The sequence below is a fragment of the Hippichthys cyanospilos genome, chromosome 1, assembly GCF_059441005.1.
Source record: "Hippichthys cyanospilos isolate Australia breed blue-spotted pipefish chromosome 1, RoL_Hcya_1.0, whole genome shotgun sequence".
Lineage (NCBI taxonomy): Eukaryota > Metazoa > Chordata > Actinopteri > Syngnathiformes > Syngnathidae > Hippichthys > Hippichthys cyanospilos.
The window spans coordinates 29802908-29829415 of record NC_142369.1 but is presented as its reverse complement, the minus strand read 5'-3'; the positions used below and the strand labels follow the sequence as shown (position 1 = coordinate 29829415).

The 26508-nt window shown below is 40.0% G+C and overlaps 6 protein-coding genes across 8 annotated transcripts; 4 read left to right on the top strand and 2 right to left on the bottom strand.

Annotated features, from left to right (window-relative positions):
- Nucleotides 1-247: 247 nt before the first annotated feature.
- On the bottom strand, nt 248-1518 carry pla2g1b (phospholipase A2, group IB (pancreas)). The gene is made up of 4 exons (XM_088418826.1): nt 1448-1518; nt 1210-1366; nt 991-1118; nt 248-422 (listed from the first exon to the last, which is right to left on the bottom strand). Exons 1-4 carry the CDS (start codon nt 1482-1484, stop codon nt 298-300), a joined length of 447 nt encoding a protein of 148 aa, XP_088274952.1. The 5' UTR covers nt 1485-1518; the 3' UTR covers nt 248-297.
- Nucleotides 1519-2805: 1287 nt separating this feature from the next.
- On the bottom strand, nt 2806-5453 carry asgrl1 (asialoglycoprotein receptor-like 1). Its single transcript, XM_088422515.1, has 8 exons — nt 5287-5453; nt 4964-5044; nt 4810-4893; nt 4650-4718; nt 4511-4564; nt 3331-3470; nt 3134-3249; nt 2806-3058 (listed from the first exon to the last, which is right to left on the bottom strand). The coding sequence occupies exons 1-8, from the start codon at nt 5288-5290 to the stop codon at nt 2905-2907; spliced, it is 702 nt and encodes a 233-aa protein (XP_088278641.1). The 5' UTR covers nt 5291-5453; the 3' UTR covers nt 2806-2904.
- A 536-nt stretch (nt 5454-5989) lies between these two features.
- Nucleotides 5990-7364, top strand: cox6a1 (cytochrome c oxidase subunit 6A1). Its single transcript, XM_088419046.1, has 3 exons — nt 5990-6157; nt 6830-6972; nt 7056-7364. Exons 1-3 carry the CDS (start codon nt 6055-6057, stop codon nt 7143-7145), a joined length of 336 nt encoding a protein of 111 aa, XP_088275172.1. The 5' UTR covers nt 5990-6054; the 3' UTR covers nt 7146-7364.
- Nucleotides 7365-9658: 2294 nt separating this feature from the next.
- Nucleotides 9659-14395, top strand: LOC148430052 (uncharacterized). The gene is made up of 5 exons (XM_088432853.1): nt 9659-10136; nt 10318-10383; nt 10466-10569; nt 10635-10691; nt 10761-14395. The coding sequence occupies exons 1-5, from the start codon at nt 9866-9868 to the stop codon at nt 10896-10898; spliced, it is 636 nt and encodes a 211-aa protein (XP_088288979.1). The 5' UTR covers nt 9659-9865; the 3' UTR covers nt 10899-14395.
- An 862-nt stretch (nt 14396-15257) lies between these two features.
- Nucleotides 15258-22411, top strand: hps4 (HPS4 biogenesis of lysosomal organelles complex 3 subunit 2). 2 transcript variants are annotated; one of them, XM_088420599.1, is made up of 12 exons: nt 15258-15579; nt 16111-16201; nt 16286-16429; nt 16521-16628; nt 16917-17033; nt 17590-17684; nt 18188-18257; nt 18776-18900; nt 19092-19671; nt 21021-21147; nt 21295-21406; nt 21596-22411. In XM_088420599.1, exons 1-12 carry the CDS (start codon nt 15548-15550, stop codon nt 21765-21767), a joined length of 1773 nt encoding a protein of 590 aa, XP_088276725.1. In that variant the 5' UTR covers nt 15258-15547; the 3' UTR covers nt 21768-22411. The 2 variants fall into 2 exon arrangements, with proteins under 2 accessions (XP_088276725.1, XP_088276732.1); XM_088420606.1 differs by lacking the exon at nt 16111-16201.
- A 1339-nt stretch (nt 22412-23750) lies between these two features.
- On the top strand, nt 23751-26342 carry LOC148430050 (uncharacterized). Of its 2 annotated transcripts, none has more exons than XM_088425742.1 (3): nt 23751-24251; nt 25665-25809; nt 25956-26342. In XM_088425742.1, exons 1-3 carry the CDS (start codon nt 23852-23854, stop codon nt 26104-26106), a joined length of 696 nt encoding a protein of 231 aa, XP_088281868.1. In that variant the 5' UTR covers nt 23751-23851; the 3' UTR covers nt 26107-26342. The 2 variants fall into 2 exon arrangements, with proteins under 2 accessions (XP_088281868.1, XP_088281858.1); XM_088425732.1 differs by having other exon boundaries at nt 25892-26342.
- Nucleotides 26343-26508: the final 166 nt, after the last annotated feature.

The following is a 26508-nucleotide window of genomic DNA, read 5'->3' as shown; positions in this document are numbered from 1 at the left end:
TTCATTCCCACTTCACCTGATTCCAGTTAGTTTGACGCCTGGCCAGACATACAATTATATTTCCTTGAAATTTTCTTTGAGTGCCAATTAGTCCCAAGTTGCCTCAAGTCTAAAACCAAAGCTGTAAAACCTCAGTGCCTTTTGAGGCCAAGAAGCAAACGAGCATATGGAGACCAATAGTTATGTGTAATCTACTGCAATTGGTTTGTAATGAATGGGTTAAATCAAGCATTAAATACTGTAAATGTGCATTTTGATAAGAAGTGTGAATACTTATTTCTTTATTGATTGTGTTGCTCAATTGACACAGTGGACATCTTGATCCAGGTTCTTGTTTTCAGAGTTGAAGTCTGCCTGCTCAAAGCAATGAGCTGCCACGCGATCGCACTCGCACACGGCCGCCTCGCACTTATCGTTCGTGGCTAGGGAGACACATCAATAACATTATGTTATCAACCGGGAAGAATATCACAACTTTAGGGACACACATTTTGGGAATCCACCGGAAGAGCTGGAGTGAAAAGTTGCATTTATAAAGTGGTGACAAAGACAATTACTGTACTGGTTTGCATCATGTTCGATGGATACTGAACTTATTGAATCATTTTCAGTTTAGATTGGGATTGCGTTAACATTGTGTCTATCATTAATTCGATAGCTAAACTTTTTCACGTACACTTAATACCACCAATCGGAGCGCACCTGTTTTCTGGGTTTGGCCATGTGACATTCCAAGCTGAGTTGCGATTTGTTGTCACCTGAGCACTGAGTGCATGTGATGTCATTTTCTTTTGACAGCAAGTGGTGATGTGTGTTTTTAAATAAGCATAGTATCCTTTTGATGCTGGTGTCATGTCCAAGTTTGACATTTAGTTGAATATTTCAAATTAAAATTTTGCATTCATCACTCAACCTGGAATTCAGGTGGCTCTGTAGTATTTATTTCATTGGCATATCAAACGTACTAATCTTGAATTGGGTTAGACTCACCTGAGCAGGTGACTTGGTTGTCTGAACAGGTGAAATCATAAACCGCAACATACGGAAGATCGACAATGGACGAACATCCGGGCAATTTCCTGCTTCTTTCGTAGCATTTGTCATGAACATAACAGCACCTAAAACAAGCAGGTTTGCATTTTATCATAATAGAGTATAATATTCATCTGTCTTAATGATTTAAATTCAGCTTTTGGCAGCATTTCTTACATGTCCAGTTGATCCAATGGGCTTCCTTTGCCGCCAAAACCACACCAACAGCCATAATTATTGTACCTAAGGGGGTTAACTCCTGGCTGGGCACACTTGATCATGTTCCCAAACTGCCATAAGGCCTTGGGCACTCGAGCCCCGCTGACCACGCAAGCTGGTGGATGAACAAAGCGGGCAAAAATACAAAAGAAATAAAAACCTTTTTTAAGCGGTGTTGCGCTTTAAAAGCTCTCACCTGTGGCGAGCAGCAGCAGAGGAGCAGTCAAGTTCATGATCGCCTGCAGAGAAACGGGCAATAGCGCCACAGCTTGTATTTATAGACCAGGAGCAACAGATAAGGAGTACAGTGGGAGGAGTGGATTTTTTTTTTTTTTTGGGGGGGGGGGGGGGGGGGGGGGGGGTAGAACCACTCAACTTTCTAATCAAACTTTTACCCCTTAAATTAGGAACGTAAACATTCACGTTTCTTTTGATGAGATGTCATGTGTGCCAATCAGCCATTACAATTCATATTAGTCTCCTAAAATAATTAGCAAACATGCTTAAATGATTAATTTCTGTTATCAATTTTGTTATGGCCTTTGGTCGTGTTTCAAATACACACAAAATGAAATTAGGATTTTAGTTCTATTATATTATAATCCAGCACTCTAGAGTCTTTTTTTTTTTCTTTCCATCTTTTTGACCACAATGCCATTTGACTGCACTTTTGCATTTTGGTCTTGCTCGGCATGCAGCTGTGTAAACAGCAAACTTTTCTGATAATGTTCAACCTAGTTTTGCAGCAGAAATTGAGTATATGCTAGTGCAATCTAAAATAAAGATTAAGTGTATCTTGCAAAATCTTGAAAAAAAAAAGCTAATGTGATTTCAAGCAGCAAACAAACAGTGTTTTGTTTTGTTTTGTAATTTTCCAGTTGGCATAATGGACATGTGTCCTAAATCTTAATGTTCTTTACCCACCCAGTACCTGGTGTCTTCTGGACGTTGAATTTTGGGCTGGATCTGGGCCATACTTCTTAGGACTTGATTTAGTCCATAGTTGATTATAGCCTGTCCAATATGGTCCAAACTCAGTCCCAAAACAGTCATTGATAATAGGTATTGTGTAGCTTGTCCAAATTTAGTCTAAAAATAATCCTGGAGGACATATGAAATTGTCTTTAGGTGTGATTGGGTGTGTGAATGATTGTTTGTTGCTGGCAACCAAGGTACAGTTAGCAGCAGGATGAACTACTGCAAATGGTTCTGGAAGGACTCTTGTGGCCAGTATTCCTCTCAGCGACTGCAGTACCACATTGGGCAGAGAAACTATTGCATCAATTTGACTCCAGGCAGCATGGGGTTCTAATGATTGGTGTTGAAAGGTCCTGAGTTTGAAGATCGACTCAAGGCATCAAGTGTGTCGTTTGCATGTTTTCTCTGCTTTGTAAAAAGTGTATGGATGGATGTTGTGCTCCACTACAACTCACAGTAAATTTTATTTTATTTTTTTTAAATTGCAGATTATGAAGTGATTCTCGTAAGGTTCATTCTTATGTAAATTGAAGACGCTTGTGTTTTTTCATTACATTCATAGTTCATCAAATACACTGAACATGCAACATGCTTTATTTTTTTAACCTTTCTGAAATTGTATGAACAATTATATTTAAAATAAAAAACCTTCTTTGACCTGGCATTTCAGCAGACTCATATGCTGGTTTCACATATATAGCTGTATGCTATGTCGCAGTCCGCGTCGTTCCACCGTCGTCGCACGCGTACATCGGTAGCATGCAACTGCCCGCAGTCCTCGCCATTTTTTCGGAAGGCCCAATTGTCAGGCTGGTCTACATCCCAGAACCTAAGGAAAGACCAAGAAAGAAATATCACCAAGCACGTGACTGTGCTTTGCATGGCCTTCACAATTGAAACTTGCTTTGGAGTTGTATTGTAGTCCGTTCCATCCACCCACGTCCATTCTCCCTCATGTGATCGTTCCACCAGTCCAATCCAGTATTTGTAACTGATTTCAGAAATTTCTGAAAGATAATCCTACAGCAGACAACACAAGGTTAATGGAATCATTTACGCTGGTTGACTATGCTGGATAAAGTCGCTTGACACCGAGCTCACCAGTTCTTCAACACCATTCACAACCACCAGATGTGCTGCATGAGAAAGGCACTGCTGCTCAGCTTTGCTCCAGGTGGCGGGGGTTGTAGATAGCAAATAGCAGCTGGTTTGGAAAGATACCCATCCCTCTTTACATGCTCCTGGTTTGAGTGATTATTATCGATATGGTGAAACACACCTAACTGAGAAATATCATTATTTGCAGCCAAATTCACGTTTTCAAGAGTCTGCTGATATTCCGAAAAATGGAGAAATGTTTTTATGAGATACTGGTATTAAGAAGTCGCGTACGGTGAACGGTTAACTCGGTGGAGGGTCGTGCATTTAGCACCTGGGCCTTTGCTAAGGTCTTACCTGACTTATTTGATGTTTAAATGCAATCATTAACATGTTAAAATGAGAGAAACTACCATTATGGCACAAAAACGCAATATAATTGTATGCAACTATACCACATACTGTACATCATTTGAAGCAGTTTAGAGTAGTGTTCATCTTTTAAAGAAGATGTTTCTTGGAATGTGAAAAGGGTATTTTTAAAACGGCAAATAAAATACCTTACACTTAATGAAGATAGTGATTTATATAGTTATTAACATGTTTAGATCACCTCAGTGCATTCTATCTTAGTTGAATGGGGCTGTAAGCAAGGTTTACTCTGACCAACCAATCAGAGGCAGGGGAAACACTGATGCCATCAAGAACCAGTGCACAGGCTCGGTGAGAGCAAACATGATACATAATTTGTTCAAGAAACAGCACTATGAGTTTATGTCAGCCAGGAATGATTCTGAGTGCAGTAAGCAGGTGAAACTGACACTGCAACACAAAGGGGCTTAAATTTGATTGGACAAAAAAAAGCGAGCGTGTACTGGAAACACTGCAGCCAAGACAAATGCTGCATAGTAAGAGAAAAGACTGTTGGGAATAAATATAACTTCATGGCACTGGCCTGACTTTGGTGCAGGAGGTATGAGTTCAGTTCCCAATTAGTGATGGTGTGTATAGGTGAGTGTGAATGTTTGTCTGCCTCTATACGGGCCATGCATTGCCTTTGAAGCAGTACAGGTTGTAGTCCGCTTTTTGACCTAAGTCAAATTGCATTTGGTTCAACACTGAGATAATGCAGAGGATAAGAGATGCAGAAATCGATGGCTAGATGGTATGGCAAAACCTTTACCTCTAACTGGGACACGTTTTTCTAAATGAACATCCTGTATAGTTGTCCCGCCACCTTCAATTGGAAAGTTAACAAAAAAAAGAAAAGTTACTAACAGAATTGTTACTTCATACATTAAATCAATCTTCACTTTATCTACCTGGGGCATGATGGCTGAGTCTTTCAAGGTGAAGTTTGATGTCATTGATTTCTGTGTTTAACTGCGAGACTTTAAGCAGATGAAACCAGAATAAGACACGCATTTCTTACTGCGTGAATTGCCAAAATATTGCTGAACAGCAATGACTTTGAAGACATACATTTGATCCCAGTTACCATCAGCTGAATTAAAAGCAGGGCAATAAGGATGCCATAGAGAGCATATACCAAAATGCTCCTCATACCTATAAACGACAAATGAAGAACGAAGAGATGTCTGAAATAATCAATCATACGACTTGCAATATTTTGTACCTTTCGGCGAAGTTCTGTTCTGATCTTGCAGATCAAATCGTTCAGAGGATGACTCAAACTGGTTGTACCTAGCTTCCATTACTTGAAAAACATGTTGATGGTCATTTTTGTTGGCGTGTTCACAATTTTTACAATATGCTGATTTTAAATTTGTTAGTAAAAGCAAAAACATATTTAATATAGACGACTTCATGGAAACACACACCAATTGACGACGTTACTACATTAAAACATATTAATTAAGTATTCTTTCAGACCTAACAAAGATAATTAATACATGAGTTTTTCTATACTCTATGAAAGAAAACTGTAAATGTACTTACCCATGAGAAACAAACAAACAAAAAATCACGAATCTTGGTCAAACAGAAAATGCACTATTGTACAGTATTGCCCAGTTGGACTCTGACCATGAACTCACAACAAGTCCTCCCCAAACTCAGCTAGTATTGATCTGCCTGTGTGGGTCTGATGGCAGGCACGGGAAACATTGCTGATGCGCTTATTCATTTATTTTACCTGTTTGTTTTTTTTTTATTATTATTGATTGATTGACTGTTTTTTTAATCAACCCATACGATTGCAGCACATGCTCCAGTTCCACTTAGTATTCCAGTAGATGGCGGTAGCTTGTTTCCAAACGCCAATAAATATCAGAAAATTATTAAACGTAATACTGTAATTGTGAAACAACATTTCTCTCATATATGTATACATTTGTAATGCATTTGAACGGCTTGAACCCGTCTAATATTAAAAACAAAGCATCCGAAAATAGCATCCGAAAATTATGGTTGGATTCTGATTTGAATATTTAGATTGCCATACTTTTGCCATGTGTACATACTCATCTTAAAATAAAATGAAATCGAGATAAAATAAAATAAAAACACCAACCGCTACACACTGTTAAAAAAAACAACATTGAAAGTAAATACAAAATGGCTTAAAACAAACATAATTTGCGGGGTTTTTTTTGGGGGGGGGGGGCGGTATACAGTAACAGTGGATGCGAATGCGAATGCGAATTTCCGTTGACGTGACTGTTTTTTTAACGGCTTCCGGTCTGTTTGTGACATTTTGAAACGAAGATGGCGGCCGTCGGACGACTGACTCAAGCCTTGCTGAGGTCTTCCTTGACCCAGACTCGTCGCCAACTTTCTGCTGCAGCTGCCGGTCATGGCGAGCAAGCTGGTGAGGACGACTGTCAATTGGAAGCCTAACATTGATATATTGCCTTTCGAGTTTTACGATAAAGATGTATGATTTCACAGTGACCTTGTTGCTTTGGTATTTGCTTGGTTAGCACTAGCATTAGCCTGGTATCCTTGACTCAACAACATGCAGGACAAATCGCGCGAATAGGCACAAATGTGAGCCTTACATTTGTTTACATCGGCCATTACAATTGAATGACCAAATACAATGTTAAACTGCAAGGCTGTCTATAATTATTTTGACACTCCTATATGCAACAGCACCTTCATTCTATGTGTCCAAGAATATTGATGTCAGACACTCGGTCGTGTCTTCGTGCGGCGAGACTTATAAATTGTGACGTAATTTGAATGCGTATCGTTTCCTCGTAATGGTCACTTTTAAGAACTATTAAATTTTTTCGAGGGGACTTGAGTCAAATGCGTTGATATTAAAGTTATTGTCCGCAATCCTTAAAATACTGCGTATGCTACACAAGAGTTGACACATTTATATTCATTTCAAATTAAATCGTAAAATATATGCTCATTAATGCCTTAAGATGACATAGCACTCCCCATGATACTGAATGAAATCATGTGTATCTCTCGTATGATTTATTTGCATGTTAAAGTCCTCTCTTATTTGATCCTCAATTTCCAACTCCAGCAAGGACATGGAAGATACTGACCTTTGTGGTTGCCCTCCCTGGCGTTGCAGTGTGCATGTTAAATATGTACCTGAAGGAGCAACAACACAGCCACGAACAGCCAGAGTTTATCCCTTACTCACACCTGCGCATCCGGAGCAAGGTTGGAATTAAAATTGCTTAATTTGATGAGTTTTACTTGACTTGCCTTTTATGTCTCAATGTCATTTTCTTGTTTGTAAACAGCGCTTCCCCTGGGGAGATGGCAACAAATCACTGTTCCACAACCCCCATGTGAATGCTCTTCCTGATGGCTATGAGGGTCACGAGGAGTAGATACCCTTTCCAGACCTCATAACTGGTGCAGGGACCAGTTAGCCCTCAGTAGGATTTTTTTTCTTTCTCTCTAGGACCACACACACACTTCATTTGCAGTTTACTTCTCCTCAGTGTTTGCCTCTGAACACGAGGGACCTGAGCCGGCAGTTCTTTGCCATCCACTGTTAAGCAATTGTCACGTTAAACAACTGAAATAAAGTAACTTAAGTACCTCTATTTTGTGTATTTATGTGTAGCATGTGATGCAGTTTCAATTTGTTGGTATCTGAGTTTGAACTTAATCAAACTGACCTTTTCAGTTATCCGTTAACAGGAAATAAAGTCAAATATATATTTTTCAACAATATTATGTTCTATGCACCCACAATATTTTAAACATGCCTTTCCTATTAATATTACATTTGTGGAATATGAGGGGTGTGTGACAAGCTTTACGCATGATGTAAAAGAGTTGTTGATGCATATCCTAAACAAAAGAGAGAGTTATTCTACATTGGGATTAAAGCGCTTCAGAACCGTGGAGGTATTGTTCAGGCCTTGATGAGGACCATGTTGAAGAATAGCATTTTGAAAATCTTTTATCCCTTTTTTTTGTACACCCCTCATAAATCAGGCAACACTATCCGGCTTCTTTTATTCATTTAAGGGGGCAGCCATTTTGCCACTTGCTGTCAACAAATTGAAAAACGTTGTCAGGACATCAGTGTATCTCAGGTAACCACTACTCAAAGCTCTCTGAGTTTAGTTATGTGGTTTTGCAAGCTGACCTGTGGTTGGTTGGCTAATTCTTAAAGTGAACTGTGACTGTGTGAAGCCCAGTATTGAGGATTATTTATTTGCAAATGACCAATTCCACACGCTTTGTGATGTGTGGATGTAAACAGCCACTTAAAACGGACATACCAATCAACTAAAAGAAATCAGAATTACTCATTAAATGGGAATGAATTGGGCACTGTACCCACATTGTAAATCTGGGCAAACATATTACGGTTCATCCAAACATTTATTCTTGGCCTGTATTAGTATTTTTTCTATGTTCTTTAAGGAAACAGGTGCAATACAGTCAAATCTCAAGACTGAAAGACATAGTGGTGGGGGTGTTAATGCTCAATGAGACAAATCTGGTGGGTCAAGGGTCATCTGGTCACCTGCTGTACATACAGGGCTTACATTATGTATTTTTTAATGAAGTGATTCATGTATTATTCTGTATTACACCACCTTAACATTTGTGTCCTTCCCAGCATTAAAAAAAAAAAAAGTTTTATATTTGTGGGCTGCTCACAGAAATTGATATTATTTGGTGACTAAGGTTAAATAGTTTTTTTTTTTTGTAGTTCAATCCCAGTTCAGAAATTGACAGCACGAGTGGATTTTTCCTTCAGGGACCCCATGGAGTTAGCCGCCGTCACGATAAAGGAATGTAGATCACGGCTGTTTTAGTTCACTTATCAGCAGTGAAGTACTACAACCACTGACGTACAACGGCTTTAACCAGGAAAGCCTACTTTTCACCAACAAGCTCAATTTATGTCATTTTTAATCAGGAACATAATATCTTGCATTTTCAATTATATAGTCAATAACTAAATACTTCCAAAACGCCAAATGAGCATTATGGCCCTACCCGCATCATCTTTCTATGTCGTGTGGGAAGGAACCGGATAATATTTGCCCAGTCAAACCGTTGTACACATACATCGTCAACAATGTCAAAAACCACAGAACAATCTGCCCCAAAGTCAAACCTCAGCTTTCAATCTTTTTAAACGTGTTTGCTATTGCAATGAGGTAATTAAAATGAATATAAAACAATAAAATAAACGCGCATAACCTTTATATAACATCATTGAGGAATTCCCTCGTCCACATATTTTTTTTAAATAATTTACGTGTAATTTAGCTTGTCGTTGAATAGCTGCTGCTCCCCTATCAGGTAATACAATCTTGTTAACCTATTGTTTCCGTTTTTGTATTGTGTGATTTAATCAGTATCTATATTGTAACCATTGTTAAATGCACATCATTGGACTGTAAGGTAGTAAAATGATTTTCCAGAAACCGTGATTGATTTTATAGTTTGTGTTAAAATTCTGTTAATAAAATCCTGTGACGTCAATTACCTACAGCAATCTTGGGATACACAAAAAGAACGAATCTCACTAAGGGGAACCGCAAACACAAGTAACAACACAACATAGTAAACATTGAGTAAAAGGAAAATCCACAGGAGGATGAAGCAGCTTTGACTTTATTATTTTGCCTGTTACTAATAGTTTCAGGAGATGCGAAACTGGATTCCCAATGCCAAGTGGAAATGTAGTTATTTTCCTGTTCTAGCGGGTTTAATTATACCTGGGTTGTTTCTTAGTCTTTCCCATTGTTCCCAATGGCGTTGTGTGCTTCCAAACGGAGTAGATTAAGCGTCTTAAAACACAAATATTTTCCCAGTACCGGGTAACGTCACACCGCAGTTACCGTTTCGGGCAGTAAGGAGCGTTCGTTCGCTCTAAACTCAATTGTAATTTTTGGTATTGTCCATCTTCGGTGAGGGGGCAGGGTGACAGACACCGAGATAATGATGATGGTTGGCTAAAGGTCGCGTACGCGTTCACCGTAAGCCAATCGAGTGCGAGAGTTCCGCGAGGTGGGTGTCGCCACAAACCACAACTCGCAATCGCCGCTATCAGCTACCCGACGTCACCTGGAGCACAATGGCGTTTCCAAATCCGTGTGTCGAGATAAAACTAGCCTTTTCGGGATGGAAATACAGACACTACTTTCAAATCCTCGAGTGCACCGGCAAAAACATTCGTGTGAAGTGTACATTATGCCCCGGTGACAAGTGTTTGTCCTCGTCCGTTGCGAGTAACTCGAATTTGTTGAAACATCTTAAAAAGGTGCACGCCAAGCTAAAGCTTAATCCAAAAGTCATAAACACGAAGTACGCCGTTGATGATGCCAGCGCTGCCAACAGCGAGCCAGGTAAGGATCCTTCTTTCATTCGCTGTTTCTCCAGCGCTCTTGTCAGAGAGCAAATCAACAGACATTTAAGTTAACCGTGTACTGTATGTGGCGAATGTGATTGTTGATTTATGAATGAATTTATTGAAGCCCATGTTGTATTTCTCAATCTGTTATTGCTAATTTGACTTTTGCTTTGAAGAAAATGTCTTTCCCGGAGGCCCGTGTTTTGAGCTAATTAATGGTTACGAGAATTCTGCTAATAACGGTAGGCCTGATTGCACATTTCCGCTTTCTAGCAATATATTTTGACTAAAGTCATGACCTAAACTCCTGCATCACCTTTGCAGTACCCTGCCAGCCTCTCTTCTTCATGCCTGTAACAAAAACGGAACCAGAGAGCTCGTGCAGCGGTGAGACTGACGTTAGTGACGGTGACATTAATTTAACAGAGGTAAGTCACTCAAATGCGGATCTTTCTGTGTTTGCGCAAACTCTGACATATTTGTTTTACTAAAGGTGAAAAGGAGGAGCCTCAACTCACCACATGTATCATTTGTTGCTAGAGCTCCAGAGGTGAGGTCAGGCGGTCAACTGGTGCTGATCATTTCGAATGATATCCATAAGTGTATGTTCGTTTTACAGGCTGAAGAGCTAAGAACCCTTTACTGCTCCTACCTCAAAAAGGAGATTGAGAACCGTGACCAACAGATGGCCTACAGAGCTCTGAAGATGAGGAAGTTGGAAAAGGAAATTTTATTACTTGATAAGCAGCTGATATGATGTAGACTTTCTTGATCATAGCTACTGTAATGAAGTGCTCTGCTGCTAGTATACAATCTGTCTTCAGCAGAGATATGTGATGCCTTTTCTCAAAATCAGGCGTATGTCACTGATTTTGGTTTTGAGTTATTGAGAAAAACACACATTTTGGACAGAGGTGTCCGTTTTCATTTTCCAACAGCCCAGAGGTTGAAATTGGAATCAAAGTGTATGACTGTAAGGGATTAGTCAACAGTACGCATCATTGTTATGGTGTTTGCAACAGACAAGTAAAGCAGTCTCAGAATAACTCTGAGTTCTTTGTCTCGTCATAATACAAACATCGCTGTACATTAATGCCACATAGATGCTCTTCTTTGCTTTATGATATTTTATCGTGTTGCCCGAACTTCGGCAAATAATCCAAATGTAATCCGGGTAATTCCGGGATCGTTTTTTTAACGATACTTTTCTACTTTCAATTCAACCCTATTATTCATTTATTACAGTGAGTTGTGTAACAACGGTGTTCAATGTTTGTTTACACGATAGCATGACCCTCCCACCCGTGCAGAGAATAACAAGTTGACATTGACTGTAAAATTTTTGTAATGCCTTTCATGTAATCGTCTAATATTGTAATGTAAATAATGTAATGTCTTGATTGCTCCTCAATGTCGACATTCACGTTGGAGCCACCGCCACAAATTTCCACTTTTCTACTCGTTCTTTTAGATGAAAATTTAAATCAAATATGCATGAAATTTTAAGATGGAACTAAAATTGCGATGGTCATTGCAAAGCCAGTCGTCTCCCTATCCCATAATGCAAAGCAGTGCATATTTGGAGTGATTTGTAAATCCTGCCGTGTTGACGTGTTGATTATTTATTTGAGGAAAAAACAAAACTGCTGAACCATCAAAATGTCATCACAAATGGCTTTTTCTTTATGTCGCCAAATGCATTTGCGATAATATCCATCTTTCCCATCACAGCTTGCCCGTTCTAAATGGCAATCAATTTGTCTTTTTTTATGTATGTGTGTGTGTGTGTGTATATATATATATATATATATATATATATATATATATATATATATATATATATATATATATATATATATATATATATACTGTATATATATATATACCTACACACACACACAGGTAGCAAATGCTTCAGGAAGTGAATTGTAAACTGAATGGGAGTTTTGTTTTGGAGTTGAGACAATAGAAGCATTTTTTTCTCAATTTCATCTGTTCTTACCGGCTATTGGAATTTACTTTTCATCGGTATTCCAACACTCCCTAAAAGTTTGAATTCAATTATCTTTTTCGTACGGTACTAGTTGCTATGGACATTTGAAAGATGTATGCGCCTATAAAACAAAAATGTGTTTTTCTCAATTAGGGATTTCAAATTGCTGAAATTTTGAGCTACAGTACTTCCATGTGTAATATTATTTTAAAGGGAATTAAGTATATGATCAGAATATATGAAAACTGTATCTCAATTTTCAGTAACATAAGCCTGATGTTGTGAAATGCATGATATGTGCGTCCACACTTGATTGGGACAGTTTTTACTTGGGCGCTTGTGTACATATTGTATTAAAACATTTCTTCAAGTCTGGATGTAAAATATGCTGAAGACCAAATACTACAATTAAAAAAAACATTATTTATTGATCAGGGATGGGTAGCTGATGGTGTGAACCATGCGCACACGCGTGTGTATGTGTGGGGGAGGGAGGGGGTCGTAAACATGTTTCTCACAACCACGGGTTTAAAAAGGCCACTGCAGCGGAAATGCCCCCCCTGCTTTTTTTTTTAAATAAAAAAGTTCAATTTGTGTATTTTTAAATCAGAAATATGATATCAGCTTGTATTTTCAATTTGTTTTGGAGGAAAAAAAATAACTTATGACTTCCAAATTGTCCCCAATAAATGAACAAAATGCCAAGGCCCTCCCGCGTCTTCCCATAATGTTCCCATGGAAGCAGACAAAATGTGTCCCATTCAAACTCAATATAAATACATCACTATTAATAATGCCCCCCCCCCAAAAAAAAAAAAAAAAAGATCAGTCGGCCCCAAAATAGTACCACTGCCCAATTCATTCAAAATATCACAACCACCAGAACTATCCATGGCAAACTACACCCCAAACCAATGAGAGACAAGAATACCTGCGGAGCATATAGAATTCTGTCTGATGTTGTGCTAATACATCTTAACTGATGTTTTTCAGCAAGATATGCAAAGCACTATGCGTTCCGAGAGCCTTCTGTAAACCTAATCGTTTAGCAGGAAGTTATGTATTAGATATTAGTTTATTAGCGATAGCTCGACTTACTTTTTCACCCAAGTCCACTTCCAGGCGGCAATGGAAAATGACAGGGCTGGAGCCAATCAAGTCGGCCCAATCTCTGGAGGTCCAGCGCTGCATATTTTTCAAAGTCCACTCTCCATGCATCCATCCTCACGGTGGGTGCACATTAGTGCACTGCATATTATTCAAAGTCCAATTTTGTGAAGACACCCTTCAGGCAGCTTGCACTCCAGACATGCACAGATTCAAAAGGCCACTTGAGCAAGTGCACGCCGCACCATAACGGAGCTTCACTCCCTGTCGGACACAAATCAGCGTTTGCGCTGCTATGGCTCCAATGACCGCACCTCATATCTCCTCTGTAAGAAGACAACGTAAGCCTGCTACACATTTAGTTTTCACATTTGCTCACATTTACTATCTATAAAATCCAAAATATTGTGCTGCTTGTTTTTATATTTGCCACAGACATGGTTGACATGGACATGATACGGAATGTGCCTGCGATTTTTTGGAGCATTTGCACACTGTTTAGGTGAATGTGACAAGTCAAAGCAGGAAACATTCCTGTACTTGCCTTTTCCCTTCAGTTTGATCAAGCTGTCTTCTAATTTTGAGTCACTCCAGAATCCATTTAAAGCCAACTCACAAAAAAGACCTTAAATCACTTCTGGCATTACTGAAGGCGAGGTTTAGCATACATTTAACTTTTATATACATTCCAATTAGCTACGTACGAAAGGTCAACCCAATTTATGTTTGAAGAACATTCACTGTGAGATGGCAGACACTGTTTAGTTTAATTGTACGGTCCCCTGGGTTTTATCCATAAGAGACTATCATATAAAAATAGGAAGCTTTTTTTTTCCCAACAAATTAAAAGTCAGGCCTATCTTGTTTCGAGAACTTCTCACCAAGAGCCCACTGACATGTCTGTCAATGGAACTGTATGGGCAGTTACTTTATTCCACACAATGCGGCAAACTGCAAGTTGCATCTAAGTAAGAACAAATTGTATACTGTGAAATTGATTTAAATAGGATTTTGTCATACATTTACCAAATGTTATACGTTATATGTTATACGTCATACGTTTACCAAATGTGCTGTCCTATGTGGCCACTTTAAGTTGCCCATCACTGGTATGGATATTTGCATTCGTTCCTGAAATAAAATTTTGAAATCTCTCTGTATGCTTTTCATTTAAGAGTACTGCGAAAGCCAGAATCCCATTTTGAGCCTGTTAAAAATATTCTCGTGACGAGCAAAATCTGGCGACGGCGACCTCGAATGAATCCTTGAGAACAGTCACTGTACCTTCATGGACACTCGCCTCCGTACGCCCCTCAGTGGGAATGCAGCAGTGTGGTGTGAGAAATAATACATTTATATTATGGGAATTTAGGCAATTCGCCTAAATAATAATAATAATAGTATAAACATAAAATAGTTAGATTAATATCTTTGTTAATCTCTAATCAAATGACAATGATTTATAAAACATGCAAATGCTCTTCCAGAGGTTACAATTAACCGATGTGTGCACCTGTTACCTTAATACTCTAGAATTTTTATTTGATTATTTTTATAATGCAGTGTTCAACGGGCATGTAGTGATTCAGCTGACTTTCACCCATCAGACAATTAATTTAGTAGCCCCACAAACTGCCCTTTGATTGATTTAAGTCAACTGTGTTGCGGATATTTTTTTGTACCGGTCATTCATCATTACTACGGAAACAAACTCCATCCATCCATCCATCCATCCATCCATCCATCCATCCATCCATCCATCCATCCATCCATCCAATTCAACTGTTTGCCCTCACAAGAGTCGAAGGCTTGTTGGTGCTTAACCTGAACTGGTTGCCAGCCAATCGCAGGAGAGACAAATGACCTTTCACAGTACGAAGGGCAATTTGAATTTCCCAGCACATAGACCATGCATATTTTAAGGACTGTGGGCGGAACCCCAATGTCGAGCGTTTAGTAAAAGCGACAGTAGGCTGTACTACTGAACGCAGTATTTATTTGTACCTCAGCGCACGCCGTACTTTCACATGACTCGATTTGCGTGTGACTGACTTGCATTCCAACAGTTCTAGTCCTTTTGTCAAAGTTTTTTTCACCAGCTGACTGACCACAACAAACCCCGAATTTGCCCGTCGTGGCAAAACAGAGACGTTTCTCCCCCCGCGCAATGGATGTTTATTTGAATTTTGAGTATAGATCGTTTTCCATCTTACGCGAACTGAGGGACAACAGTCTTTTGTGTTTTGGTGCTGGAAACCAACCCGAGAGAACAGAACTGATGACGGCTTAACACATCAATTGGGACCATGGCGGAACGTATTCCGCCGGACTCCAGAGTGTAAGATCCTCTTCGACTTTTACCCCTGACATTTTCTTGCTAACTGTTACCTACGTTGGTTTACAATTTGAGATAATTACTTTTCTTCTCAAGCACGCTTCCGTTTCTTTCTTGCCTCTCAAAGTTCCATCCTGAATTAGTCTTCTAAACTGGACATTCAGTTGACAACATACAACAACTTTAATTAAACTCATAACCTACTTGATGTGGACAGGTCAAGTAACATAATTTACATTTTTATTTTCTTTTTTATGTAGTCGGATCATTTCATACACTAGCTGTCAGTTACACAATGACAATAATGTTCCTACCGACTGCACAAATATTATTGAATTAGGCCATATTTCGACTTAGATCACTAACAACATTTCAAGATGTAACTAGACTTTTTCTTGTTTAGATGAAATGTTTTCTTTCCTCATTGCTGTTCTATGTTCGGTGTAATGAGCGTTAATATGTGTCATCCATCCATTAGAAGAAAAAGGCTTTTCCTGTTTTTCGTGACAGGATTTTTACACTTGTTTTTGGCAGGTGTAATTATTTTTTCTTATATGATGGCTCCAAGGTGAAGGGAGAAGGAGATCCCACAAGCACGGGGATCTGTTATTTCTATCCGGAAGAGGTTTGACTCTGGGGAAATTGTCTTTTCTAGTTGGATTTGTTAGAGTGTAACAGAGTGTTATTTATATACATGTCTTTGTTGCAGACCCCCATAGATAAGCAGGAGCTACTCTGCGGCCAACTTGCCGGAGTAGGCCGTTGCATTTCAGAGTTGTCTTCCTCCCCTTTGCGCCTTCTGAGGCTGCGTCGCCATAAGTTTGCAATCCATATGAAAGATGACTTCTTTTGGGTGAGTTTGGCTGTTTGTGATATCTTAAGACCTAGTTATTAGCCTGTGATACATGACCTTTCACTCTTTTTTTTTTCTCTTTCTCCTAAAGGCTCTGGGCTGCTCCATGGAAACTCCCACTGTCAGCGTCTGTGAGCTACTGGATAAGATAATAAACCTCTTTTGTTTCTACAATGGCTCTGTGCGCCAGAGCTACCAGGTAAGATCTTAGTAGCCCTGTTATATTGTGAGCTGAATGCACACTGAAACCAAAGCAAGACAATAATGGTGATTTTTGTGATGTCTCAAAAGTGTTTAATGAAGATTACATTGTATTTACCAATCCTAATCCACCTGTTAGAATTTTTCTTTGTTGCTCGAGTACATTTCTCGAATCAATCATGGATTTGTTTCCGGCCTCTGATAATGTTAATGCCAGCAGGGGCCTTGCTGTCCTGACCATCCACCATTGAAAACAAGTTGTCTTTTGTGTTTTTCCTTTCTGTAGCTTCATAGTCGGGAAATGCTTGCTCCTCGGTGGTCACGGTACTTGTCACACCTGCTAGCTGGATCTTCTGAACTTCATCATGTCTTCAGCTCCTTGGCCACTATCGACTCGACAAATGTACGTCACGGTTCATTCATTCATCCATCTTCTTTTCCGCTTATTTTCTTTATGGTTGTTGGGTGAACTGGAGCCAAAAACAGACAACTATTCACACTTGCATTCAACCCTATGAGTTAGATTCTTTGATAAACCAAGAGTGCATGTCTGAAGGCCCCAAAATACAAAAGCATGAAGAAAAACACTCAATTTCCACACTGGCGGGCTGTGGAATTTGAATGCAAGTGTTGATTCACTCTAATTGTATCGCTGCTGTTATTGCACGAGTAAAAACAGGATATGACTTTCACAATGATTGAGCAATACCAAGAAACACTTCTGCATTTATTGTATGATACAGACTGAAGTGTGTCATGCACATTTCCCCCCTCTTGAGTTAAAGAAGGCCACACCACAAGCTTTTGCAAAACCGGCTCTGAGTCAAATCACATGATTGAAGTGAGATGATATAATTAGGAATGATGTTACACACATCTTGCACTGTTCACAATATTGCACTGGATGCTATCTCACTTGAGATTTTGTGTCTGGTAATGAGCAGTATGGTGTTCCTCAGGTTGACCCTCTTCTGCTGCTCAAGGCTGCTCTCATTCTGCAAGCCTGCCAGCGCTGCCCCCTAGTGTTAGCAGGCTGTATTCTTTTCAGAGGAAGGTAGGCTGACTCAAGTATCAAATTAAATCAAGGGATGTTTGGGCTTTTGAAGATAATTTCCTGATGGATTTATAATGGGTGCTAAACGACAAAGAAGGATTTAAGTTTGAAGAGCAAAATTCACAAGACTTATTTGATCATCATGCATCGTGATGCATCATGATGCATATGCATCAAGCAATATATTGTCAAGGATGTCTACATTCTGTTTGTTTTCTAGATGATGTGTTCCTTGAGAAAACAGAATTTTGCTATTCAGTTCCTTGTTAGAGAACATCAAGTCGTGCACAAAGTATTATAAGACTGAGCAACTGGATTTTCACATCCGAAAGTTGCGAAAAGATCAAATTAACTTCATCTGTAATAATTGGCATGCATTTGTCGTTCACCCTGACATTTCACCTGAAAGCTAAATATCCCTAACGATTTGCAATGTATTCTTTACATATGCTATCCATTTTGTTTTCTTGTCCTAAATACATACTACCACCTTTCCCCCACAGGGTTGTGAGCACACAGATGTCCCCAGACATAACCATGAAAGTTATGCTTCATGAAAGTGAGAACTTCAAGGTGAATGAATCCTTATTTTATGAGCTGACATTGCCGAGATTGATTGCAGTCTCCAAATCATAGGTGTAAATAGGAGTGTGAGTTGAATGATCAGTGATTAGTAGCCTTATCCATATATATGACTTTCTTATCCCTTGGGTTGTAGTAACAATTATTAATAGCGCACAAAGAGGTACTGCACAAGTCCACTGAGATATTGCACACTCGCCGGCCTTTTAATTAGGTGCACTCGCACATCCATCCACATATCATTTTTTGATGCAACTTACCATTATTAGGGTAACAGTTGAGTTTAAGTCTAATTTTGCCAAAGGCAAAAGGCAGGAAGGAGCAACATACCTAAATATGTATCCGTCCACATACATGTTTATGTGTGTGTGACAAAAATGACCCAATGGTGTTTCTGCCAACACACACACACACACACACACACACACACACACCGTGCACAGAGCAGTACAGGTTGTATGTCTGTCCGACAAGCAACGGTTAAGTCTGTGGTTTACATTTCTATTCAGGTGCAATCGCCCAAAGGTTCGAGCCCATCAAGCTTATTCAGTGACGCTGTCAGCTCCACTTCTGTGTTCCTCACCATGTTTGAACTTCAGTACCTGCAGTCTGCTCCTGTTGACAGAGAATTGTGGTACTGTCATAGAAAATACATTTGGCGGCTGTGATTTTTAGCCTGGTACACTGGTCAAGACCAAAGCTCCTTTGAACTTCTTTGGTACTTTCCCTCTTATTTGGGGAATCTGCCACCTGTCTGATGTAACAGAACCAAACTTGTGTGAACTGCCTTAAAGCCCGATAGTCCTGAAATATGTTTTCCTCCAGGTCCCAGTCTACTCCGACAAAAGACCCTTCCCCACGTAAGAGCTTGTCAAGGACGCCGTCGGACGCGGCCTCTTCCGAGCCTTCGGATCCACCTTCTTCCCGAAAAGGAACCTTGAGCCCTGGCTTATCTGCGTCGGACAACTCGGTTTTCGCTCCTGATTCATCACAGAGTGCCACTGATCCAATCCGCCCCAGACTAAATGGAGAGGACTCCCGTGAAGCTGAGGAGGAAGTTCTACAAAGTTCCACCTATGAGAGTTTTCACAGCAGCGGCGGGGAACGAGGCGACGCGGCGCACTGCGCAGCCTCACACCTCAATGGTGGAGGGAATGAAGGCGCGTGCCGTGGGAGCGGGACGGTATTTGACTCTGGAGAGACAGAGCGCTGCGGTGAGGAATCCCGCAATCGCATCTCAGAAGGAACCAATCGAGGTGGCCTGGAGACCACGACTACCCTCGTCGACTCAGATGAAACCCCGCTGGTTCCCATGACACTGTACCTGCACAGGGTCAAGGGTCTTGTGCTGGCGCTGCTGGTGGAGCCTCACTTCTTATGTGACCAAGCTGCCATGGAAGAAGTGGTAAGGAGAAAGCCGTTTCATCCGCTCGTTGTCAGCCATGATACGGTGACCCTTTAACAAACAGTACTGGCATGTATATTCATGTTATAGTATGTGATTATCTTATATTTAGTGTCTTTATACTGCTTCATTTGAAACTTTTATTTAGATATTTTTATATACTCATTTTTTAAATTGATTTGATGGTCATCATTTAGGGAATCTGGCCTGACACAGCCATACTGAGCCACTTTCATGAAGCCTCCATTAATCTTGAATCATAATCAATATTATTAAAGTTGACAAAAACGAATTAAATGATTAAAGCTAACATTGGGAAAAAAGGTTAACAAAATGGAGTAAAGCCAAAATTCTTTAAAAAAAAATAAAACGAACAAAATATTTTTATCTTGATAAAAAAGTGAAAATGTACTTTTCATATTTGTCAATTTATCTGGACAGATGGTAGTTCGAACAGTTTGAGAATTATATTTTACCTTACTTTATTGTACATTACATATTGAAAAAACAAGCTAATACTAAAACTAAGACTGTGATATTGACCAAAAAACATGCGATATGGGTGCTGAATGTTGTGATAAAACATTATTTTGATTAAATATTGCAATGGTTTAGCTAAAGAAATTTTTATGATGTATTGAAGGAAATATTTTTTGTTACTACAAATTAAGCAGACTGTATGTATTCTGAGCAAATTAATCCAAATACATTTTATATTTTCATATATATATATATATATATATATATATATATATATATATATATATATATATATATATATATATATATATATATATATATATGTATATATATATGTATATATGTATATATATATATATGTATATATGTATATATGTATATATATATATATATATATGAAAATATAAAATGTATTTGGATTAATTTATATATATATATATATATATATATATATATATATATATATATATATATATATGTATATATATATATATATGTATATATATATATATATATATATATATGTATATATGTGTATATATGTATATATGTGTGTGTATATATATATGAACAAATGTGCTCTATAAATTAATTAAAATAATGGAATTTAACAAAAGTTAAAGAAAAATAGCTATAATAAAAATCGCACAATTACAAGTTACAACCCAGACCGTGTCACAATGAAAGTTGATGACATCTTTAAAAGATGGAAGATAAAGAATCTTAATTATAATTCCGTTTTAATCCCTCAAATTAGAATTTGAAAACCGCTGCTGGCGTTTCTGAATAGTACACAAGTACACTAACTCTGATGCTAATTTATGGGGCTTTGTCAGCAAGTCAGCTCTCCCCTTCTGGTTTGTACCCAGTATCACAGCTGCTTAGCGTCACTAAACGGCCTGGAGGCCCATCTGAGAAGCATTTCTCCAGGGGCGCCGAGCACCCCCGGGAGCTACATCTTCGCCCACTTCGACTGCGCTCAAAGCACGCTAACAAGTGAGGCCCGGTCATTTTGCTTTTGCAAGCGATTTGCAGTATTTGGGTTTGTGTGCCATTCGGGTGTGTTATCAGCATTCCATTGTGCCGTAGCAAAGGCGGTCCGGGTTAATGTGGCTCTGCCACCGTTTTTGTGTGTGTCTGTAGCCAACCTGTCTGCTAGATCAGGAGGAGCCCCCGAGCGTCCTTTTGTCAGAGCCACTTCGCTTCTTCACTCGCATTTCTGTAACACTGAAACTCTGCAGGAGGCTATTATCAGGTCAGTATTCCGGTGATTGTTGACGGTGGTGCTTGGGAGTGGCGGGGGTAGGAGCCTTTCGGGGCTTCTTTCACACAGGGTGGGGGGCAGGGTAAGGATCTGTCATCCAGTCTCTGGTCACAACAACGGTGTGCCCTGAACTGCAGCTCATCTCTCATATACCCTTCACGGGGGGCACCGCCCTTGCAGGAACGCCTCCGCCGCTGTGTACGGGGCCCGCGACGTGGCCCACGAGACCTATTTCATGCAGCACGCCGTCGCGCTGAGGAACTCGGGCATCCCCAACGCCCAGGACAGCGCCTTCTCCTTGCCCAGCAAGGCTCGCCACAGACTGCTCAAACATGGCGTCAACCTCCTCTGACTTTTTCACTTGGGGGCCTCAAGTATTATTTTTTCAAGATGCTTTTTAGGAAACCTTAACGTCAAATATTTATGTAGGCTCTTAGTGTACGTCTTTCAAATTTATCAATGCTCTGCACTGAAGGTGATTTTGAACTTGTAGGCAAGGAGTCACCAGTTCAAATATTGAAACTACGAGACACAAGGTCGCAATCTCAAGTATTCAACAGTGAGTTCGTTTTTACCAAACATTTTTTCGCTCAAGATGTTCGACACCACTTTTTCCAGTCCGTTACAAGTATTCCGCCTCTTAGTACTTTTGATCCTATAAAATTTCATTTGGCACAATGACAAAAAATAGAGACCTTTCTGACACAGATACCGCCAACTACCGTTCAGTAGGTCTTACTCAATTTCAAATTTGTTTGCCTCAGTCGTCGTTGTTTAGTTTCAACAGCCACGACTAGTGTCTTATAATAAGACTGGTATTGGCGCTGATATTGATACCTGGTATTGGTATTAGCCCATCAATACTTTACTGAGATAATAAAATGACTCACACTGTGTTTCTCTACAACTGTTTTTGTTAAAAAAAAAAAAACACACCAGAAAATTCACTTCATGTACTTCATGTAAACAAAAAAATAAAGTCTGAAATGCACTTAAGTACATTAGAAGAACTTTTTTTCTTAGTACTGTATTAATTATATACACTACCTGTTTTCACCACAGCATTAGAAAAAAACACCTCATTTCATTTCATTTATTTGCAGTCATCACTTAGCTTCACCACTCACTAGTGTCAAGCTTGAGCCAATCTCAGGGCCAGAGGTCGGGCTACACCCTAGGCTACTTGCTAGCTGATCTGAAGAAAGAAAAAAACAACTTAGCTAACAATAATAATCTTATTTGAAATTGTTTCTTTTTTTAAATAGGTAAGTGGCTGCTGGTATTTAGGTACCGTATTTTAAATAAATCATGCATTTAAATCTACTTGTTTTTGTCCAGCTCAGGAAGCAGCTTTTTTGATAATTGCTGTCAACTCCGGACCTGTTTTATGACTTTGGTCATGTGACATTTGCAAGCTGTATCGTGATTGGTCCTTTCTGAGCCCTGAGCAACTGTAAAGTTCCCTCACAGCAAGTGGCAAAATTGATGCCCTCTGGGATAGATTTTTTTTTTTAAAAAGGTGGATTTCGCTATTATATTCATATTTCACCAAGAAATATAAATCAGAATGACGTGTTTAAACTAGTAGTGGCGCATAAGACCTATTTTTGTAAAGACCTTTTTTTTTTTTTTTTTTTTTTTTACATTCAATTAATTCGTGGATGGAGAACAACGTGCTTATCCTTAACCAATTTCTTTTGCCCCTCTATACTGTTGTCTATCAAAGAGTTCGGATCGCAACCAAATTTTACATTATGGTTTACATCTTTTTAACATTTGTGTAAGTCTTCAGTGGAGTTTGAAAACGGTAACAAACCTACAAAGTAAGACGTAAAAAGGTGTAAAAGTCGATACTTGGAGTAAATTCACAGTGCAATAGTAAGTGTTTGCACTTCACTTCCCACCGCTGGCCAATTAAGGAGTTGTCATGTTGGTTTAAAACTTGACCGGTTTTCAAACGAATGCATATCGCTTATGGCCCAGCTCTCCATAATTAGTGGAAGCTGACAAAATACGCACATGCGATCATGCCTCGATTTGTTTCGAACCACGGTGTCAACGCGGACCGCCATTGTTGGCTGGTTCCACCTTTGATTTCAAATGTTCCAACAGCGTAATAATAAAAAAGCGTAAACACGTTCTTCGTCTCGCAAACACGCCATCGGTCCAAATAAGGAGCAATTAGAGTCATTAGCTAAGTAGCTGAATGTGAATGCACGCGGTCGGCGCTCGTCGGGGCGCCTCATTATGCAAGCGCATTCAAAAGAAAGCTGCAGGGGGTGGAGTGGACACGAACAAAAAAAAAGAAAAAGAAAAGAGGGGCAGGGATGCGGACGAGGGTCACGATTCAAATTGTGAGTGGAAAGTTGTTCCCATTGTGAGCGGGATTATAAAGCGGGCGGCCAAACCGGCTGAGGAGAGAAACGGATCGCCGCCATGGCCTCGACACACCGCGACCTTCGGATTGCTTTACTTCTCATCTCGTTGGTCATCGGAGGGCAGGGCCGCGCTCTACACACGCATGGATTCGTAGGGAGGTCCACCCGGCCCCCGGGAGCATCTTTACGCACGGACCTCCTGAGGCGAGGAGCCGCGGAGGCTCACCGGGAGCGCTGCGCCGAGCTCACGGCATCCTGGCACGAGAGCTCGCCTCTCAATTATCGGGATAATTCGACCGTGGTGCGCATCGGTGTCAGGCCGCTGTCTGCTGGAGCTTCCCGGGGCTTGGTGTTCCCAGAGAAGCCGCTCTTCAGCTTCGTGCGCCAGGTCTACCGCTGCTGCCGAGACGGACTAGACTGCAGGAGCGTCAAAGGGCTCCAGGGGCGTTTAAGATCAGGTAGAATGAGATCAAGTCAACATTTTAATCGCCATGTTTGTGATTATTCTGCACAAACTACAAAAAAAATGTGAATTGTAGTTATTCTAGTTTGCATCATTTTATTTTATTAATACTGCACTATGTGTAAACTTAGAACTCGGCATACATTACTGCCTGTGGAACCTTCAGGGGTCTCCTACGGACCCATTCTTCAGGGTTTCTTATTTTTAATGTTTTAGAATTTGGATTCTTCAAATTAGGCTCCGTTTGCCCATGTAACAGCTCTGCACCTGATATTTACTTAGCCTTACGACGCAGTTGACGCTTTACAACCTTGGATGACTTTGTTTACAGCAGTGGTGTCCAAACTCAGTCCTCGAGGGCCGCTGTCCTGCATGTTTTCCAGGTGTCTTTCCCTGACACACCTGATTGAAACGGTCAGGATCATCATCAGGCTCCTGCTGATGACCTGATCATTTCAATCAGGTATGTCGGGGAAAGAACCAGAGAACATGCAGGTTACCGGCCTTTAAGGACCGAATTTGGACACCCCTGGTTTACGGCTATGCATTTTCAAAATAACAGCTTGAATTCCTTGACATCATGTGGTTGAGACCGTTTGGCCTTTGAAGGCATTTCCAAAATTTGGAACTATGCATTCACGTACATATAAATCATTTATATAACCAGCCAATGATTTACCATAAATTACTAATTTAAATGCAGATGCATGCAGCTTGTTTATTTTTCTATTTACAATAAATGAATTACATTTAACAAATGACAAAAGCTATAAAAATGGATACATTTTGGATGATCACATTTTAGAGGGGGGAAAAACCTTCTTCAACCAAAAAAAATGCTGGACTATTGCTAACATAAATGTGGGCTGCATATTGCTCCCAGGTCATACTTTGCCCATCCCGTTTTCTTCAGCATAAGGATTTAATGTCCTTAAATAATGCACTTTGCTTTTCCAGAAAGCAACACTACCACCAATCAATATGACATTTCCCAAGTGCTCTTTAAAAACAACTGCATGTAAGATATAATGCAAGTAAGAAAATGAGTGAAAGAAAGAAACGTAGAAGGCAAAAGCCAATAGGCGTTTGAAAGAGCAGCATGTGTCCTTGCTGCAAACTCCCATTTAGCATTTGGTCAAGCGGCTGGAAAGCATTTTCGCAAAGGCACATTAATGGCTTGATTAATTCATTTGTGCGCAAGAGACAATGCCATCTGCATACAAATGACCTCGAGCCGGCTTAACGTTCTCTCCAAGAGTTGTCGAGAGATCCTGCTGACTGATTAACAAGCCATTATGAGTGAAAACGTCACCTCCAGGAAGCTATTATGACCCGCTGGTTTGAGAGTAATGCTGTAGAGATTCGGCTCATCCAAAAACAACGCTAACAATTTGCCCTTGCTTCTCAGGTTGGGATGTAGAGTTGCTCCTCACCAAGGAGGTTTTATCCTTGAACATCAGGAGAGCTGAGCTACACCTTCAGTTTACAAATCCGCAACAAGTGGACATCCAACCTGTGCTTCTGTCTATGGCAAAAAGCAACCTTCCAACAAGGTAATGACTCAGTTCTGTTTATTGGGCTCATAACAAAGGCAGTGATTAATTCCTATCGCGTCCCCGTGTTGTTTGCTCTCAGGTTCATTTCGAGCTCCCATGGTAACACTGTGGAGTTGCGAGTGGATCTACTGTTCCTTTTCCAGATTCTTCAAGAGGCAGCGGGTGGTCCGGGAGGGGAACGCCACTTGGCGACCATGCGGAAGGTCACGCGTTCCTCTTCGCATCGAAAGCTGGCTTCGGCGGACGTCCCGGACAACGATGGCGACGCGTGGGGGGAGCTGGGCTTGGCCTTAGGCTGCAGCCGGGCCGGAGTCGGCGTGCTCTGCAAAAACAGCGGGGTTGGCCTCCTACACGCACCTTTTGTGGCCCTCTACTATAGATGAGGTCAAAGCGACTGACAAATGGACTCAATATGTGGAGACTTTCACTTTCTAACTCGTCAGGTTAAAACTGATCCGAAATGATGCACTTCCTAAACAAATATATTAACTTATGGTTTGTAAAGATTATATAAATATATATACACGTAACATTTTCATGTTTTTTTATTTCGTTTTTCTTTTCAGTGATGTTCACTGCACCTGCTTTCTGCTTTTGGCCATATGACTTTCACAATCTTCGCAACTGTGATGTGGTTTTTAAGATGGCAGTTAGAGGCTAAATAGTTGCTCGGCGTTGAGTAAAATCAGGTGGATT